This window comes from Hoplias malabaricus, chromosome 18, assembly GCF_029633855.1.
Source record: "Hoplias malabaricus isolate fHopMal1 chromosome 18, fHopMal1.hap1, whole genome shotgun sequence".
Classification (NCBI taxonomy): Eukaryota; Metazoa; Chordata; class Actinopteri; order Characiformes; family Erythrinidae; genus Hoplias; species Hoplias malabaricus.
The window spans coordinates 2,349,082-2,368,803 of NC_089817.1; the positions used below are offsets into that span (position 1 = coordinate 2,349,082).

Here is a 19,722-nt window from a genome sequence, read left to right on the forward strand (position 1 = left end):
TTCTTTCAGTCATCCACATAAAGGAGAGGGAGAGAGTATAAATGAGGCTTTTCAGAGATCAATAAATGTCTGACACTCTCAGTGAATCCCAATGAAGAACTTTTATCTGAAAACAAATAAATGTGTCGAAAAAATGAGTTTCCCTCTCAAATGAAATGTGTTTGGAATTTAAACTTTAATTTAATTTTAATATTAGATACAAACCCAAAGAGAAGATTTCTAATGTCTAATAAGATGTCTAATGTCTTTTTTGTATGGCTGAGTGCATGTTTTCCTTAATGTTCAGTTTTAGAAAATTAATAATAATAATAATAATAATAATAATGAAGGAGACATTTTCTGGTTCTAATTTCTTGTCATATACAGTGAAAGTCAGAGAGTGAGACACTCAGTGAGACAGACAGAGAGTGAGACAGTCAGAGAGACAGTCGCTCCGAGGCGGTACTACCAGAGGGTGGAACTAAAGCAGGAAGAAGACAAAGCCCCGAGTTCCGCCCGGACAATTTAAGAGTCGGGACAGAGGAGCGGAGCAGCGGCCATGGCGGAGGTGGGTAAACATCAATAATAATTAAATGATGAGATTAATGTGTTTTATCGTTGATCAGTAACAGCGCCCCGGCCTCGGGTCAGCAGCTTCCCGCGGCCAGAGCCCGAGTCCCCGCGGGGTTCAGGCGGAGGCCTCGAGAGACCGGCTCTGTGCACGGTTAGCTCGGAGGCTAACGGCGTTAGCAAAACAGCGGAATTTTAGTCAACAGATAATGAATATTAACACTATATTTGCTGATTATTGCCCTTTAATCCGCCTCCGGCCGCGGGCCCGGTCACAGAGCGCCGTCTGCGGGTCGTGATGCTCATGTCAGATTAAATCAGGATCGTTGTTTATTTGTTGGAAATTGTTTGTTTATCTCAGTCGAACACACCCAGTGTAACAGCAGATTAAAGTCTCCAGATGCTTAAACTTCACTCCTCAACAGCTATAACCCCCCTTTCCCCACTGTTCCTCAGCGCTCAGGACCCCCACAGAGCAGGTGTGATGTGGTGGTGGATCATTCTCAGCGCTGCAGTGACACTGACGTGGTGGTGGTGTGTTAGTGTGTGTTGTGCTGGTGTAGAGTGGATCAGACACAGCAGTGCTGCTGGAGTTTTTAAACCCTGTGTCCACTCTCTGTCCACTCTGTGAGACACTCCTCCCTCGTTGGTCCACCTTGTAGATGTAGAGTCAGAGACAGTAGCTCATCTGTCGCTGCACAGTGTGTGTCGCTCGTCCTCTAGTCCTTCATCAGTGACACAGGAGGCTGTCGGCTGGATGTTTTTGGTCGGTGGACTGTTCTCAGTCCAGACACTGAGGGGTTTAAAATAATCAACAGTGAAGAGAACAACAGTTGTTCGTTCTGTTCCATCAGCTCATCACGATTGGAGGAGAACACGAACTAATGATTCTGTTCCCTCTGCTTGCATTTATTCATCTTTCTGTTGTATAATGAAGCAGATGTATTAATTGTGGAGCAGGTTCTGTAACATCACCTCAACATGCTCTGAGGAGAACACTAACATAGAACATGGTGTATATAATGGAGCTGGTGTGTTTCCAGAGTGAGAGTGTTGTTGTGACTGCTCTGTGCTAATGGTAACGCGGTGTTGGTTTGTTTTCAGACGCACAGCCTGCAGGACCTGCGGCAGCAAGCGGCCGTCGCCTCCAAGGTGTTTGTTCAGAGAGACTACGCCTCCGGGACCATCTGCAAATTTCAGACCAAGTTCCCATCCGAGCTGGAGACCAGGGTCAGTGCTGCTCCTGCAGTCCATAACCAGCTCTGTTTTAACACACATCTGTACTCCTGATACAAACTGAATCCACGGAGGATGAGGGGAAGTGGGTACGAGTTTCAGAAAGGTTCACATTTGTGGAAAATAATCCGACGCCATGGCGCTTTTAATCAGATCCAGAACAAACGCATGAATTTGAAAAATAAGATTTGAAACGGTAAAAAAAAAATAATAAACATAAATTTTGCAACAGAGAAAGTCTGATTCCAGAATAATTATTAAAGTGAAACCTCAATATAAATGTGTTCTATCAAAATAAATAAATATCTAGAATTGAATCAGAATTATATTTTAAAAGAGAAAAAAATACTTTTTAAACTAAAAGTAAATGTAGAAATGCAGTTTTTATGCATTTTATGTTTTTCCAAAATTCAGGATTAAAAATGAAAATTTCTTGGCCCTGTTTTGACTCCATATTCCATCTGTTCATTACCTGCTTCCACAAACACAACACTGTCCAGCGCCGTGAGCAGAGAGCGATGGCAGAGGGAGGGCAGCTCTGCTGTAGTTAAAACAGAAGAAGCTACCAGTGAGGGGTTTATTGCAGGAACATAGTTCTATACAGAGGTCTTTATACAGAGGTGTTTTCTGTTTGAACCAAGACGCCACATCCAGACTTTACTTCATCGGCTCTTCAGCGCGTGTCCCGTGACCGAATGAAGGTTTTAAAAGTGCTGTGCTCTGGTTTGTTGCAGATCGAGAAGCAGCAGTTTGAGGAGACGATCCAGACGCTGAATAACCTTTATGCCGAGGCGGAGAAACTCGGAGGGAAGTCGTATCTGGAGGGTTGTCTCGCGTGTCTCACCGCTTACACCATCTTCCTCTGCATGGAGACACACTATGAAAAGGTAGTTACTGCTCTGATACACCAGAGTGTTACTAATCCAGGCCTTGACTCTAGTCTCTGTTAATGTGGGTGGAGCAATAACACAGACTGATATGAAGGGGCCACAGTTTTATTGGTGTCACAGGAATCACGCTGAAACATGAGTGTTTACATGTACTTTAGTAAAAGTCGTGTCAGTGGAAAACAGGGGACATGCTTATTACACATTAGTTCACATTTAATAGAAGAATATTAGTCAGTTTCTCTCCACTGATTTATTTTTTGGAGCTTGTCCTCAGAGTCTGCGAGGTTTCACTCTCGCTCTCGCTCACTCTCTCTCACTCACTCTCGCTCACTCTCTCTCACTCACTCTCGCTCACTCTCTCTCTCTCACTCTCGCTCACTCTCTCTCTCACTCTCACTTTTGCTCACTCTCTCGCTCACTCTTTCTCTCTCACTCTCTCTCACTCACTCTCACTCTCTCTCTTACTCACATGGTGTCACCAAGCATAGGAACATAGGAAATAATAGATTTGGACTTTGGATCCATTTTCAGATTCCCTGGAGTTACCGGAACGGCTGGAGGTTTTCTCCGACGGAAATGAGGAAGGTTTTAATCAACTGTGATTACATTTCCTATTACTGATCGATCTCTCTCTCTCTCTCTCTCTCTCTCTCTCATGAATCAGGTGCTGAAAAAGATCGCAAAGTACATCCAGGAGCAGAACGAGAAGGTGTACGCTCCTCTGGGCCTCCTCCTCACTGACCCCATTGAGAGAGGCCTTCGAGTCGTATCCTTTTCCCATGAACACACTCCACTTTCACATATGGAGACTGAGCGTAGGGCTGGAGGTTTGTGGTTTGTTAATCAGCCTTCGTCTCAGAAGGCTTCATCTTAGATATTAGAACATTGCTCTGAGGATTTGATGGCATTGTCTCCAGCTCATCCCAGATGTATTAAAGGGGACATATGCAAAACTCATAAAACTCAGTGCTGTTGTATTTCCACTTGGGTCTCTACAGCTCCATTCGTCTGTTTTCTCTGAGTCAGTTGATAGAGTTCAGTGTCAGGAATCATATGTTTCTACGAGCCGTTTGGATGGCTCCCTAATTGTGATGTCACACTAGGGACATTAGCATAGATCCACCCTGGCGTTCGTGAAGGTGTTAGTGCAGGCGGAGCCCGGCCGCCCTCTACGCTCACTACACACACTGCGTACGGCCCGCAAATTAACGAAGGCCCCCTCATCTCTAGTTAGAGAGAGTGTATCATCAGAAGATGAAGAGAAACTATCCTTCAGGAAATGAAAAGAGAAACGAAACACGAGACTGAGCTGTGGGAACGCAGCTGTGAGACCTTGCAGTGCCACAGTGTCATGGTTGGAGTTGAGCAGAGGACGTTCACACCACAGAGACACAGACAGCAGCACATTCACCACCAGAGATTTCCTCAGGCATCAGTTTGGACGTTACAGAATGAATAAAAGGTGGAGCAAGTTACAACACACATTCCTCTGGAAAAAAGTCTTGCAATGAGGAGTGGAAACACACAAGGAAAAGTGCAGGTTCTGTGTGTTTGTTCCTGTCGTCGCTTATAAACTACACTCTGTTCCATAGTGCCCTGTTCCCTACGTGGAGCACTACGTAGTGTGAAGGAATATATTTGAGATTCAGCCCTAGTGTTTAACAGTGTAATAGCGGAGTGATGCCGACACACTAACGCACAGGTGTAAACCATCACATCAGCGTAGGGCCCTCACCCAGGAGACGGCGTAGAGATCTGTCGCTCCAGAGAACGCGGTTCCACTGCTCCACAGGCTGGTGTTAGAGGTGCATTCTTTTCCTTAACCCAGTCTTTTTAAGGTGGAAATAACCATCTTTGAGGACAGAAGCATTGGATCAAGATAAAACACAGCAAAGGTGAGAAGGACCCAAAAAATCTTCTACATCTAGTACAGGCCACTTTATCAGAAACAGCCCCCCTTCTACTGGCCACTTTATCAGAAACAGCCCCCCTTCTACTGGCCACTTTATCAGAAACAGCCCCCCTTCTACTGGCCACTTTATTTGAAACAGCCCCCCTTCTACTGGCCACTTTATCAGAAACACCCCCCTTCTACTGGCCACTTTACCAGAAACAGCCCCCCTTCTACTGGCCACTTTATCAGAAACAGCCCCCCTTCTACTGGCCACTTTATCAGAAACACCCCCTTCTACTGGACACTTTATCAGAAACACCCCCTTCTACTGGACACTTTATCAGAAACACCCCTAGTGAGTGTATGGACTGTGTGTAATTGTGTGTTTTGTGTTTTTTCTCTCTCCAGGCAATTGTTCGGACAGCCTCTTGAACTGAGACCCGTGTTTTACCCAGGGTCCTCTCTGTCGGCTTGCGTCTGAACGTAGAAGCCGTTTCTTAACTTTTATTTACAAACAGATCCTCCATTTACACTCTCCCCTCTCTCTCTCTCTCTCTCTCTCTCTCTCTCTCTCCCACTCTCTCCTCTCTCTCCTCTCCCTGTGATCAGTAACAGCGCTGTTCTGCTTTTGTACGTACGCTGTCTTTCTGAATCCAGATGGTTTTAAACGCTGTTATAATGTGCCATGTGTTTTACATCGCTCTTTCAAAAGGATCTCTCTGTTCTGAGTCCTTGGACCTCTCTCTCCTGTATATACTCATCTGAGATGGACAGTGTTTATTGGCCGCGGTGTCCGTCCTCGTCGTGGACGCTTGACACTTGCGCTGTGGCAGGTTTGATGTTCTGACGGTGATTTCCATGAATATTTGACGTGTGTAAATGATTGAGATTCATTTTTAATATAATCTGTGCCCTACACCGACCCTTTGATAATGTGTCATCGTCCTCTTCACTTAAAACACTACAGGATTAATTAATCCTGGCCTGAGGAGTCCTTCACAAAGCAGTTATCCTGATAAGTGGAGTTCACTGATGAGAATTGTCATTGTAATAGGAAGGATTTCTCAGAATATCCAGATAACTCAAGCCTGGGATAAGACCTGAGGCATTCCTATTGGACAGTACTCAACTTTGAGCTTATCCAGTTTTTACATGACGTCTGGCTTTGTGTGAATCCAGGGTGTAATTTTTTTCCATAAGGCAGGGTTGTTCAGTTAGCCAGATAACATAAGCCCAACGTTCAGGATTGTTCACCGGAATCATTCCTCGGCTCTTTTCCATTGGACAGACTTGACTTTCAGATTAAAACATTGAGCTCTGTGAAACACTCCCAGGATTCCTCAGTTTAGGATTTATTCTAGCTGTAAGAATTATTGATGTGATTGATTGAATGATTGAGGATTGATGTGCTGTCCCCTGCTCTTATTGTATCCTCTTTGCATTAATAACTGACCATGAACCTTTAAGGCGTCGGTTCTGTCCGAAACGGCTTCCTCTTGGATCGGATCATGGCGCCTGTGTATCTTCTGTTGTATAATAAACTCTCACTGTCTTTTCTGGAATATATCTAACTCATGTATTTAAAAATTATGTATCAAAATAAACTCGTTTTCCTTCATCTTGTGTTTTTTTTAATCAAATAAGTCGTTTTAAATACGAGTAAATCAGGAACGATGACGAGGCGTAATGAATCTTGATGAAATGTTTGAAGTGAATGGAGGTTTATATGAAAATAGATGTCTGAACTCTAATAATTACAGGAAAAATTGATTCTTGTATTTTTATCTAATAAATGTCTGGTAAAAAAAAAAGTCTCTGACTCTACATCTACAAGGTGGACCAACGAGGGAGGAGTGTCTCAGAGTGGACAGAGAGTGGACACAGGGTTTAAAAACTCCAGCAGCACTGCTGTGTCTGATCCACTCTACACCAGCACAACACACACTAACACACCACCACCACGTCAGTGTCACTGCAGCGCTGAGAATGATCCACCACCACATCACACCTGCTCTGTGGGGGTCCTGAGCGCTGAGGAACAAGGGGAAAGCGGGGTAATAAAGTATGCAGAGCAACAGATGGACTACAGTCTGTAATTGTAGATTGTGATGAAGCGAATAATGCGTGTGGAAACAGTAAGGGGGTTGTAATGCTATGGCTGATCTGTGTGTAATATAAGCCATTGCTCCCCTTGAATTGAACATAGCCGTAGTACCTCCTCTCGCCGCTTGTGGCCGCTATTTTCACTTTATCCGTTTACTCCTAATGTTCCGTTGGAATGAAATGCTGCTGGAATTAAGAGTGTATTCCTAGTTTTTTTTAGTGCATACTTTTAACTATATTTTTGATTTTAAGTATTTTGTTTCCTAGCGCTCTCTTGTTGAGGTAAGAGAACGATATTGTTTAAATACCTTTACATTAGCTGGTGTTTAGGTTGAAATAAAAAACCAAGCCAAGCTGTGTTAACGTTAGCTCTCTGTGAACGTGCAGTGACTGTTGTGTTCATAATTTAATTAAACTGACAACTTATCGCCATTTTCTATATTAATCTGTTGTTTATATTTGTTAAATAAGTCAAACGTGTTTGCTTTGTTGACTACATATAAGTTAAAGCTGAATAGAAGCTGCTTGTTTCAGAATTAACCGTTCCACCTTAAATGCCGCATTAGTTACTGCAGGTTTTAAGGTGGAACGGAAAGTTCGAATAAAAACAGGCCAATAAGGTACCAGCTGAAGCCTCGTAGCAGAAACTTTGTTCGTTGATGTATTTATCCTGGATAAAATTCGTATAAATTAAAACATGGGTCTTTATTTTCAAGATAAATGCTTGTTTTATAAATGAGACATTTCCCTGGTTAGCTGTTGCCTGTCAGATATATCTCACATGTTGCATTACGTATGTATTTTTCTGTCTTTAGCTCCTCATCTTTTCACGCTGGCTGTGCCCTGTTATGATGGCTGTTATCTCCCCAAACAAGAAAATGAGTTTGTTCAGAAAGTCCTGGAGGAGCTGGACGCTTTTCAGCAGAGAGGTGACCAGAGGAGGTATAAGTCTGCAGCTTTTCAAAAATATCTGAATAATTCAATAATAAAGGTGTAAAGAAGGATATTCTGAGTGTTTTACTTTGAAATGTCCAGTTCTGTGGTGGTGAATGGATCTAAAATCTTCCTCTAAAATCAGTTCAAAACATTTGTCACAGGGAATGTTTTTGTAATGCACTTCCTGACATCTGATGAGAGTTTGGATAAAGACTGATTATGAGTCCAAAACTATGCCATATTCACTACATAGTGCACTTTTGTGGGGTTTCACAATTTCGTAGTTTTGTCAGAAAACAGTGGGATATTTTCAGTGCAATTCAACAATCCCACAGTGCACTGCAAACTGTTGTGTTCAGCCATTGCACACTAGCTGACTTAAGCGGATAGAGGATACCCACAATGCACTGTGCCATATGGTACATATCTGAAATCATTCACCATCCTCCTGAGTTCAGTTTATTATAATAGTGCGCTGTATAGTGAGTCATATAGGAGCCATTGTGGATGCAGGGCATGTTTATATCTCACCAGCTTGGCTGGAGTAGGTGTAATAATGTAGAGTGGTGTATGTGATCCAGAGTAATTTTCTAATGTCTGTAACCGACCTCACTTATGCCCTCATGGCTGAATGCCATCAAATCCTCACTTGTCCACTGTTCTTTCGGACACTACTACAAAATGGTGGAACCGCAAAGTAGTGCACTATGTAGTGAATAGGGCACCGTTTTGGACACAGGCTAAGTCTTTACTCATCCAGAATCCCATGAGATGTCAGGAAGTGCATTACGCAAGCGTTCAACCTACAGACGTTTATGAAAAATACGGACTACGTTAGAAGTAAACACTAAGCAGTAGATGAAAATGTTTGCCTTTTCTCCTATTCCAGCGTCCTACTCTTCCCACCTCTCCCGAGCCGACTGAGGTTTCTGATCCACAAAACGGCAGAGGATCACCCGAACCTGAGCACCTTTTCAGTTGGAGAAGCTTGGGGACGCAGGGTCGCTGTCTGCTACATTCACATCAGGTGAAAATACAGCATCCTGGGTTTATTTTAGTTTTGTTAAAGCTGTGGTCTGGCCAGTCGTCAGGGGATATGTTAGTATGGGTGGGGGATTTGTTTCATGCTGTTTCTACTCCTCTCATCATCCTGGATGTTTAAGGGGTGTCAAGGTTAAGGCGGTGCAGACAACTGAACCCATAGAGACCTCCACCAGGGGGAGCTGGCAATCATCTATTATTTCTGCGTGTTGGTGTCTGCAATTAAACCTCCACACCACTAGGGGTTGCATCTCAAACATCTTCCTCTACAATCTGTAGTATACAATGTAGTGATGTAGTACAATTACATTTATAAATCTCTAAAGTGCACTATGTAGGGAGGAGGGTGCGGGATGGAGCAGAGTTTACACCAGGTGCCAGGAAAGTAACTAATACAAAGCGGCACATTTTCCCCCCAGGGTTCTGCTTCTCCTTGAGTGTTTATTTCCCGGAGACATCTGTATTTTTCCTTTGTTCAACATTTTGATTGGCCCCTGACGTCCACCCCGTGTCTGAGGAGGTCTCTGTCTGTGAATGTGCTGCTGTCTGTGTCTCTGTGTGGTGGAGGAGAGGAGCTCATGTTCCTGTACTTCTTCAGTTCAACTTCAACAATGTCCCTCCCACTACTGACCAATCACAGGCTGCGGTCTGCGTCTACAGCATGCGGAGTTACATTTCTGGGGAGGGGTATGTCAGGCTGCGTAGGGTTTGCTCTGATGTGATGCCTACAGCGTTTGTTTGACGTAGAAGTATAAATTGGGCTTAAAGTTACAGAGAAAAAAGGCAGATACCTGAATGTGTCTCTAAATAAAAAAATATATTTTTTTATACCAAATAGACTTTTTATTTCCTCTGCTGTGGCAGGTTACCACCCAAAGAGGACAGCAGTGACACAGACGGTAGTTTATATGAGCCACCGTACAGCGGAAACAGAGGAATGGAGACGAGGACAAACAGACAAAGGACAGACAGAGGACACAGATCGTCCCGTGGCAGAGGAACCAGGAGGCCAGACAAAGCCATCTACGTTCCCCGGGCTTTGAGGAGGAACGTGTGTGATTCTGGTTCGGATGAGCACAGCAGGAGCTCGTCCAGCTACTGTTTTAGTGCCTCAGAGGAGTCCAGTTCAGAGACAGTAGATCCCCAGCCGGCCAATCAGGAGCCTGGATTTTACAGAGCCATCCCAGAGTCCAGTCTGGACACAGCAGAGTCTCTGCGGGCCAATCAGGAGCCTGGGGATTACAGCGTCCCAGTGAAGTCCAGTTCAGACACAGCAGATCCCCACCTGGCCAAGCAGGAACCTCCTGATACAGCGGGATCTTTATCGGCCAATCAGGAGCCTGAGTTTTTCAGCGCCGGGGAACCAGACCTGTTCATGCAGCTTTCAGGCTCGGGGAGGGACCCTTGGCCTCCAGCCTGGGATCAGACCATCTCCTACTTCATGGCGATGAACCTGGAGGATCAGACAGAAGACGGCGACACTGGCTTCACTCCCTCAGAGACCCAGAAGAAAGAGGAGACATATGACTTCTACTCAGAGGTACAAACATCACATGAACTCACATCGAAAGTAGGACCGACTACTAAAGCTTCGACAAGTCCTCACAGTGGAGGCGTTGGAGTCGTTGTCGTGCTACAGCTTGTTTGCCCATAATTCTCACGGTTTAAGGTGTGGTTTACTTTAAAGGTGGCATATTATTCACAATAATGTGGGAATATGGAGGCCACCAACTCACACACTGTGAAACAAGACCCCAGTCAGTTCTCTGTGCGGTGCCTGAGTCAGAAACACAGGATAAAATGAGCCGATCTGATTCTCCTCCACTTCTGCCTTTAAAGGCTAAGCACCAGCTCTATTAAAATGTCAAATAAATACAGTGGAGTTTGAGTTCCTAACTTGTGTTTATTGATCGTCAGAAAACATGTTATTTCTTACTAATTAAAGGAATAAGTGAGTATAACTGAGTTTGGAAACAGGCGTCTTGACTGTGACGTAGACGGTGGACAACACTCTAGAAGCTGCACTTAATTTAATGCAAAATGACGAAAAGGTGTGTTGTTTTTGGCTGCAATCATTCAATGTACAGTGGGACATCTGTGAACAAATGGCCCAAAGATCCCAAAATATCCAGAAAATGGACTAAATTTGTCCACTTTAAACGGACACTTTGGAAAGGACCATCCGCTCACTCCGTTATCTGTAGCTCATTTCACTGGCGCTTTTCCAACAATATGGACATGTAAGGACACCAACGAAAGGTGTTCAAGAGCCTCTGTAACATGGAGGTAAACAGGGTGAGGACACTCACTTCGCCTGTTTTAGTTGGTGTTAGTTAACGTTAGCTTGACTCGCTAAACTCGGGGGCTCAGATTATACTCGGCTACGTAGCTGCATTACGGATGTTTATAGTGTCGGATGAATTCGAGTTCGACTTCGATCACATTTACAAGAATAACGGTGCCTCTACATTTGAGTTTAGCTTATTGCTAGGCTATTGTCATGAATAATGTTGGTTATTTAGCTAGATACTGTCATAACAGTCAGTCATAACGGTGTTTTACCGCGGCGTTGTTCAGCTGTTGTCCACCAGTGACGTCACGGTCGCGTTCGAGAATTTCCGTAGAGAGCTCGGGTTTTTCCGTCAATTTAATAAAATTGAAAGCAAATTAAGCAGCTATTTTCATTTTAATTCATACTTATATCTGTCAGTAACTACAATAATGTGGAATATTCATGGAGGTCCATTTAAGTGGTGCTTAGCCTTTAAGTGCAGAGACTTTAGAATGGCCCCTCCCCCTCATCTGTCCAATCACAGAGCTGGACCCGTGTTTATGTGAGAACAAGGTTAAACTAAAACCCAGTTTTCAAGTTTAATTCAACAAGTTTTAGTCAGTGTTCAGTTTTCTGACAGAATCCGTCAGACGAAGTAAACTTGAAAATGGCTTTTTCAAAACAGATTTCAGAACAGATTTGAATGTGGAATCAGTGAAATCCAGTCGATCCTCCAGGTACCATTCCATGCTACAGCTGGGTCTTTTAACACTTTCAGCAGAAATCTTGACTAACTTAATAACAGGAGGATGTTTATCTGGGTTTGAACGGTGGATTAAACTGGATTTAAATAAATAAAAAATAAATGTGTTCTGTAAAAGTGATTTAAAACTCATGATGTAAACATAACTTTTTGTTTTTACAATGGAATTAAAACATTGATTACTTTCATTTAAAAATGTTGGCAAACGTAAGAAATATTTTGGCACAATTTGTTTGTGTATAAAAATGTCATTCATTCATTGTCTGTGACCCTCATTCAGTTCAGAGACACCACCTGCTGCTCCACTGTGTCGCCCGTTTAAATTTAATAAAAATGATTAGTTCAGAAGAATTTCTAAATAATTCTAAAATATTTGTCCAGCAGAGGGCCATATAAGAGAGTTTTAAAAGAACAGAAAGTCCAGATAACCCTGTGATATCTGGATCTGTGTTCTTCAGTCTGAAAAACTGGGGAAAAAATCTGAGAGAATGTTTTGATCTTTTACAGAAAAATGTGTTTGATTCTCAGGGAAATTTGGATAAGGTTTAAACGCTTTCAGAAACCACTTCCTGACGATGGGGCGATTACTCAGACTGCTGCAGCACTCAGACCCCAGCCCAGTGCTTCCTAATGCTTTCCAGAAGCTTCCCTGAGGGCTCGTGTTTATTCTGTTGACACGGGCAGACATGTCTTTAGTTGAGTGTGTCTCTGTTAGTTTGAGGCTGGTCTCGCTGGACTCTGTCACCTCTGTGTGTACTTCCTCAGATCGTGGCTCAGCTGAAGGAGGGGGAGGTGGTGGTAGAGAACGTTCAGAGCGATTTCTCTGGCTTTGAGAATGTGTGGATTAATCACGAAGAGTTCGCACACGTCATCGAAATCTACGACTTTCCTGCCATTTTCAAGACCGACGACCTGCTGGACGCTTTCGCAGACTACAGGTGACTTTCATCATTCATTCAGTCATTCGTTTATTTATTCACCTTCTCTTAGTGCTTCATCGTATTCAGGGTCATGGTATGCCCAGAGCTGACCTGGAGCAAGGCTAGAGCACACTCACACTCACCCATTCACTCAGTCACTCACCCATACACTCGCCCAGTCACTCACACGTTCGCCCAGTCACTCACCCAGACACTCGCCCAGTCACTCACCCAGACACTCAGTCACTCACCCAGTCACTCACCCATACACTCGCCCAGTCACTCACACGTTCGCCCAGTCACCCAGTCACTCACCCAGTCACTCACCCAGTCACTCACCCATACACTCACCCAGTCACTCACCCATACACTCGCCCAGTCACTCGCCCAGTCACTCGCCCAGTCACTCGCCCAGTCACTCACCCAGTCACTCGCCCAGTCACTCGCCCAGTCACTCACACGTTCGCCCAGTCACTCACCCAGACACTCGCCCAGTCACTCACCCAGACACTCAGTCACTCACCCAGTCACTCACCCAGTCACTCACCCATACACTCGCCCAGTCACTCACACGTTCGCCCACTCACCCAGTCACTCACCCAGTCACTCACCCAGTCACTCACCCAGTCACTCACCCATACACTCACCCAGTCACTCACCCATACACTCGCCCAGTCACTCGCCCAGTCACTCGCCCAGTCACTCGCCCAGTCACTCGCCCAGTCACTCGCCCAGTCACTCACCCAGTCACTCGCCCAGTCACTCGCCCAGTCACTCACCCAGTCACTCGCCCATACACTCACCCAGACACTCAGTTACTCACCCAGTTACTCAGTCACCCGGGCACTCACTCAGTCACTTACCCAGACATTCGCCCAGTCACACACACGCTCACCCAGTCACACTCACACATTTCTGACTCTGAATATTAATGTGCTGTGTTTTTCTTTACAGTGAAGGAGGCATGAAGATAAAGTGGGTGGATAACACTCACGCTCTTGGAGTCTTTTCTAGTGCATCAGCAGGTAGGTTAGAAATATAAATGCACCAGTTATTTAAAGGTGCCATACCCTCCCTCTCCTCCACAGTGGAACACAGTTCTGTTTCTTAATGAAGCGTCTGTGACCTGCTTTGGTCCAAATCCCACGAGCCCCACAGCAGTGTTCTCCCCCTGTGTAAACAGCCCCTGTTCAGAACGCCCGCTTTCAGCACCTGTTCCTTTAAATGATAATGAGCCGCTCGCTGTTCACCCCGACCCCGAGCGCACAGCAGTGAGGAGCGAGGAGCAGAAGCTCTGGTTTTTAGCCGTTTTCACTCTGTTCTTTCTTCTTCGTTTTTTCTCAGTGCTCTTATTACTGCACCTTTAACTTCAGATTCAGAGTTCTCTGTACCCTTTGATCATCAGTTTTTTTGCAGGGTGTATGTTCTATATCAGCTGTTTATTGTTTGTTTGTTGTTTATAGCGAGACAGGCCCTTTCTATCAGACACCCACTGCTGAAGACCAGGACTCTCTCAGAGGGAAGTAAAAAAGCCAAGGGAAAAGCAATGAGGCGTGCAGGTAAACTCTCTCTCTCTTTCTCTCTCTCTCTCTCTCTCTGTCTTGTTCTTCTCTCTGCACTCATCTTTCTTACATACCTCTTCATTTCCTTTAATCTTGTATTATTTTTCTTCTCTCTCTTTTCTTTCATCTGGGTTTTCTTTAATTTTCCACTCCTATTTTTTGTTACAAATTTTTTTTCCTCTTTTTCTTTCTTTCTGAAGCCATGTCCCTCAGTGAGAGCTAATGTATTTCTCCCTGTGTGTTGTGTTATTGGTGCAGAGTTTATTCAGCCGGTGAAGGCCAGGCCGAGGACGGACACGGTGGTGGCCAGGAGGATGGTGACCAGAGCCCTGGGCCTGAGAGGAGGGTCCAGAGGGAAACGATATTGAACCAATTCTCGTCATTTTAAAAAAGGAACCGTCTCCACGAGTCTCTTCACCAAACCCTGGCTCTCCGCTCCGAGAGAAAAGCCAGAGCATTCAGAGCCCAACTCGTTTCTGCATCCATTGTCCTGAAGTATCACCTTACAGCAGCACTTTTATTTCTACCATTGCACACAGTAGTCCATCTGTGGCTCTGCATACTTTATTACCCCTCTTCCCCCCTGTTCTTCAGCGCTCAGCGCTGCAGTGACACTGACGTGGTGGTGGTGTGTTAGTGTGTGTTGTGCTGGTGTAGAGTGGATCAGACACAGCAGTGCTGCTGGAGTTTTTAACCCCCTCAGTATCACCACCACTGCTCTGCGCAGGTCCAGTGAGTGTGAGAGGAAACTGAATGAAATACTGGGCTGATTTTTAAGTATGTTTTTGACGTCGTGGATTGTAGCTCTATGTGCTTTGTACATGTTTACAGTTCAAACACATGGAAATTTGTTGTTTACACTGTGTTTTGTTGTAACAGTAATTTATCGAATTAAAAAGCTTTTATATTAAACAAAATGCAAAAAATTTAATTTCAGCAGCACACAGATTAATTCACAAATATTGATATCAAACGACTACAGTCTTAAAGGCTGTAGCTGTTGAACAACTGACTGCTCCTTTATCACTGCAAACAACAAACAAGCAAATGTTCAGCTCCCAGTGTTTTACATTATTTATTATTCTTAGCCTTCTATAAAGTATATTTTACATGACACAAAGTATCAGACTGCTCCATTTTTCCTGAATAAAACAGGTTATGCTCCACAGAGTGGGTCTCCCATAAGGGATCAGGCACGGTGTTTAAACTGTGTACTACACAATCTGATACACTGACACCTAGTGGCCTTTACTGGTTTTAAAACATGGAGAAAAAATATATTCATTTATAAAACTTTACAACTCTACAATAAAAAAAAACAACTAGAGATCTGCATTTCCAGGGGTAAACACGAGATGTTGCGCCGCTGACACCGCCGTACCCCGATCCGCGTCTTTCCCGCTTAAAGCGAGGCCATCGATATGGTAAAGGCATGGATCCCTAGGCGACGCTATGGTGAAGGAATTGACTGCTAAGCTGTTGGTAGTGGGATGTTAAAAGAGCACTCTCCCACAGCAGTTTACATTGGACTCTATGGAGGTCCGTAGGCTGTGAATGGAAAACGATACATTTTGAATTCCACCTTTAAAAACAATTCCATCCATCCATTATCTGTAACCGCTTATCCAATTTAGGGTCGCGGGGGGTCCAGAGCCTACCTGGAATCATCGGGCGCAAGGCGGGAATACACCCTGGAGGGGACGCCAGTCCTTCACAGGGCAACACAGACACACACACACACACTCACACCTATGGACACTTTCCCTATGGACACTTTCAAATGGCCAATCCACCTGCAACGTGTGTTTTTGGACTGTGGGAGGAAACCGGAGCACCCGGAGGAAACCCACACGGACACGGGGAGAACACACCAACTCCTCACAGACAGTCACCTGGAGCGGGAATCGAACCCACAACCTCCAGGTTCCTGGAGCTGTGTGACTGCGACACTACCTGCTGCGCCACCGTGCCGCCTAAAAACAATTCCACCTTAGGAAACCCAGAATTGTATTGAGATGTCCACGTTTAAAAATGACCACTGTAAATAAAGGTAAAAATGTTGAAAAAACAGCCAGTATATTTTGAACAAGGTATTTTTTTTAAAAATCCACCTTAAGAAACCCTGGATAATAAAGACATCCCCCTTAAAAATGACCTTTAAAGTGTTAGAGACTGCCTATGTATGTGTCCTTCACACCCCCCCCCCCCTCACACTCACAGAACACAACTGACAGACTCACGATTCAATGAATTTCGAAAAAATCCAAAAATTCACCCGTAGCTCGAAAACTAAAGTTTAAATTAAACTAGCTTGTACCACAAAAAATGAACAAACCAAGTTAGATTTGACATAAAGGTGAAATAGGTGCATAGAACTATGTACTATTTACATTTACATTTTACATTTTGTAGGAAAATTTAGTTAAGCTACACATAACCAATACAGGTGAATGATATACATTTTTAAGGGTTTAAAAAAACTGAATTAAACACCAGAATAGGTGTGTGAAATATAAAGTTTTTTTTTTTTTTTTTTTAAGTGTTTAAAAAACACTGAATTAAAGTAAAACACCAGAGTAGGTGTGTGAAATATATACAAAGGTTTTTTTTTTTGTTTTGTTTTTTTATTTGTTTTTTTAAGGGTTTAAAAAAACTGAATTAAACACCAGAATAGGTGTGTGAAATATAAAGTTTTTTTTTTTTAAGGATTTGAGAAAACTGAATTAAAGTTAAACACCAGAATAGGTGTGTGAAATATAAAGCTTTTTTTTTTTTTTTTTTTTTTTTTTTTTTAAGGGTTTAAAAAAAACTGAATTAAACACCAGAATAGATGTGTGAAATATAAAGTTTTGTTTTTTTTTTTTTTTTAAAGAGTTTAATAAAAATTGAATTAAAGTTAAACACCAGAATAGGTGTGTGAAATATAAAGTTTTTTTTGTTTTGTTTTTTTTTAAAAGAGTTTAAAAAAAACTGAATTAAAGTTAAACACCAGAATAGATGTGTGAAATATAAAGTTTTTTTTTTTTTTTAAAGAGTTTAATAAAAATTGAATTAAAGTTAAACACCATAATAGGTGTGTGAAATATAAACTGTTTTTTTTTTAAGGGTTTAAAAAAAACTGAATTAAAGTTAAACACCAGAATAGGTGTGTGAAATATAAAGTTTTTTTTTTTTTTTTTAAGTGTTTAAAAAAAACTGAATTAAACACCAGAGTAGATGTGTGAAATATAAAGTTTTTTTTTTTTTTTAAATGGCTTAAAAAAACTGAATTAAAGTTAAACACCAGAATAGGTGTGTGAAATATAAAGTTTTTTTTTTTTTTTTTTTAAGTGTTTAAAAAAAACTGAATTAAACACCAGAGTAGATGTGTGAAATATAAAGTTTTTTTTTTTTTTTTTAAAGAGTTTAATAAAAATTGAATTAAAGTTAAACACCAGAATAGGTGTGTGAAATATAAACTGTTTTTTTTTTAAGGGTTTAAAAAAAACTGAATTAAAGTTAAACACCAGAATAGGTGTGTGAAATATAAAGTTTTTTTTTTAAGGATTTGAGAAAACTGAATTAAAGATAAACACCAGAATAGATGTGTGAAATATAAAGTTTTTTTTTTGTTTGTTTTTTTTTAAAGAGTTTAAAAAAAACTGAATTAAAGTTAAACACCAGAATAGGTGTGTGAAATATAAAGTTGTTGTTTTTTTTTTTTTAAGTGTTTAAAAAAAACTGAATTAAACACCAGAGTAGATGTGTGAAATATAAAGTTTTTTTTTTTTTTTTTTTTTTAAAGAGTTTAATAAAAATTGAATTAAAGTTAAACACCAGAATAGGTGTGTGAAATATAAAGTTTTTTTTTTTTTTTTTTTTAAGTGTTTAAAAAAAACTGAATTAAAGTTAAACACCAGAATAGGTGTGTGAAATATAAAGTTGTTGTTTTTTTTTTTTTAAGTGTTTAAAAAAAACTGAATTAAACACCAGAATAGATGTGTGAAATATAAAGTTTTTTTTTTTTTTTTTTTTTTTTAAAGGGTTTAAAAAAACTGAATTAAAGTTAAACACCAGAATAGGTGTGTGAAATATAAAGCTTTTTTTTTTTTTTTTTTTTTTTTTTAAGGGTTTAAAAAAAACTGAATTAAACACCAGAATAGGTGTGTGAAATATAAAGTTTTTTTTTTTTTTAAGGATTTGAGAAAACTGAATTAAAGTTAAACACCGGAATAGGTGTGTGAAATATAAAGTTTTTTTTTTTTTTTTTTTTTTTTAAGGGTTTAAAAAAAACTGAATTAAACACCAGAATAGGCGTGTGAAATATAAAGCTTTTTTTTTTTTTTTTTTTTTTTTTAAAGGGTTTAAAAAAACTGAATTAAAGTTAAACACCAGAATAGGTGTGTGAAATATAAAGTTTTTTTTTTTTTTTTTAAAGGGCTTAAAAAAACTGAATTAAAGTTAAACACCAGAATAGGTGTGTGAAATATAAAGTTTTTTTTTTTAAGGGTTTAAAAAAACTGAATTAAAGTTAAACACCAGAATAGGTGTGTGAAATATAAAGCTTTTTTTTTTATTATTTTTTTTTTAAGGGTTTAAAAAAAACTGAATTAAACACCAGAATAGGTGTGTGAAATATAAAGTTTTTTTTTTTTAAGGGTTTAAAAAAAAACTGAATTAAAGTTAAACACCAGAATAGGTGTGTGAAATATAAAGTGTTTTTTTTTTTAAGGGTTTAAAAAAAAACTGAATTAAAGTTAAACACCAGAATAGGTGTGTGAAATATAAAGTTTTTTTTTTTTTTTTTTTTAAGTGTTTAAAAAAAACTGAATTAAACACCAGAATAGATGTGTGAAATATAAAGTTTTTTTTTTTTTTTTTTTTTAAGAGTTTAAAAAAAAGTGAATTAAAGTTAAACACCAGAATAGGTGTGTGAAATATAAACTGTTTTTTTTAAGGGTTTAAAAAAAACTGAATTAAAGTTAAACACCAGAATAGGTGTGTGAAATATAGTTTTTTTTTTTTGTTTTTTTTTTTAAGTGTTTAAAAAAAACTGAATTAAACACCAGAATAGATGTGTGAAATATAAAGTTGTTTTTTTTTTTTTTTTTAAAGAGTTTAATAAAAATTGAGTTAAAGTTAAACACCATAATAGGTGTGTGAAATATAAAGTTTTTTTTTTGTTTTTGTTTTTTTTAAGGGTTTAAAAAAAACTGAATTAAACACCAGAATAGGTGTGTGAAATATAAAGTTTTTTTTGTTGTTGTTTTTTTTTAAAAGAGTTTAAAAAAAACTGAATTAAAGTTAAACACCAGAATAGGTGTGTGAAATATAAAGTTTTTTTTTTTTTTTTTAAGTGTTTAAAAAAAACTGAATTAAACACCAGAATAGATGTGTGAAATATAGTTTTTTTTTTTTTTTTTTTTTTTTTTTTAAGAGTTTAAAAAAAGTGAATTAAAGTTAAACACCAGAATAGGTGTGTGAAATATAAAGTTTTTTTTTTTTTTTAAGGGTTTAAAAAAAACTGAATTAAAGTAAGGCACCAGAATAGGTGTGTGAAATATAAAGTTTTTTTCT

At 40.5% G+C, this 19,722-nt stretch overlaps 2 protein-coding genes across 2 annotated transcripts; both read left to right on the forward strand.

Moving 5' to 3' along the window:
- The first annotated feature begins 407 nt into the window (after positions 1-407).
- Positions 408-6,338, forward strand: golga7 (golgin A7). The gene is made up of 6 exons (XM_066650652.1): positions 408-547; positions 1,654-1,779; positions 2,520-2,672; positions 3,340-3,441; positions 4,514-4,570; positions 4,978-6,338. The coding sequence occupies exons 1-5, from the start codon at positions 539-541 to the stop codon at positions 4,556-4,558; spliced, it is 435 nt and encodes a 144-aa protein (XP_066506749.1). The 5' UTR covers positions 408-538; the 3' UTR covers positions 4,559-4,570; positions 4,978-6,338.
- Positions 6,243-15,067, forward strand: r3hcc1 (R3H domain and coiled-coil containing 1). The gene is made up of 8 exons (XM_066651560.1): positions 6,243-6,252; positions 7,488-7,614; positions 8,498-8,635; positions 9,514-10,189; positions 12,450-12,622; positions 13,559-13,629; positions 14,068-14,163; positions 14,425-15,067. The coding sequence occupies exons 1-8, from the start codon at positions 6,243-6,245 to the stop codon at positions 14,532-14,534; spliced, it is 1,401 nt and encodes a 466-aa protein (XP_066507657.1). The 3' UTR covers positions 14,535-15,067.
- Positions 15,068-19,722: the final 4,655 nt, after the last annotated feature.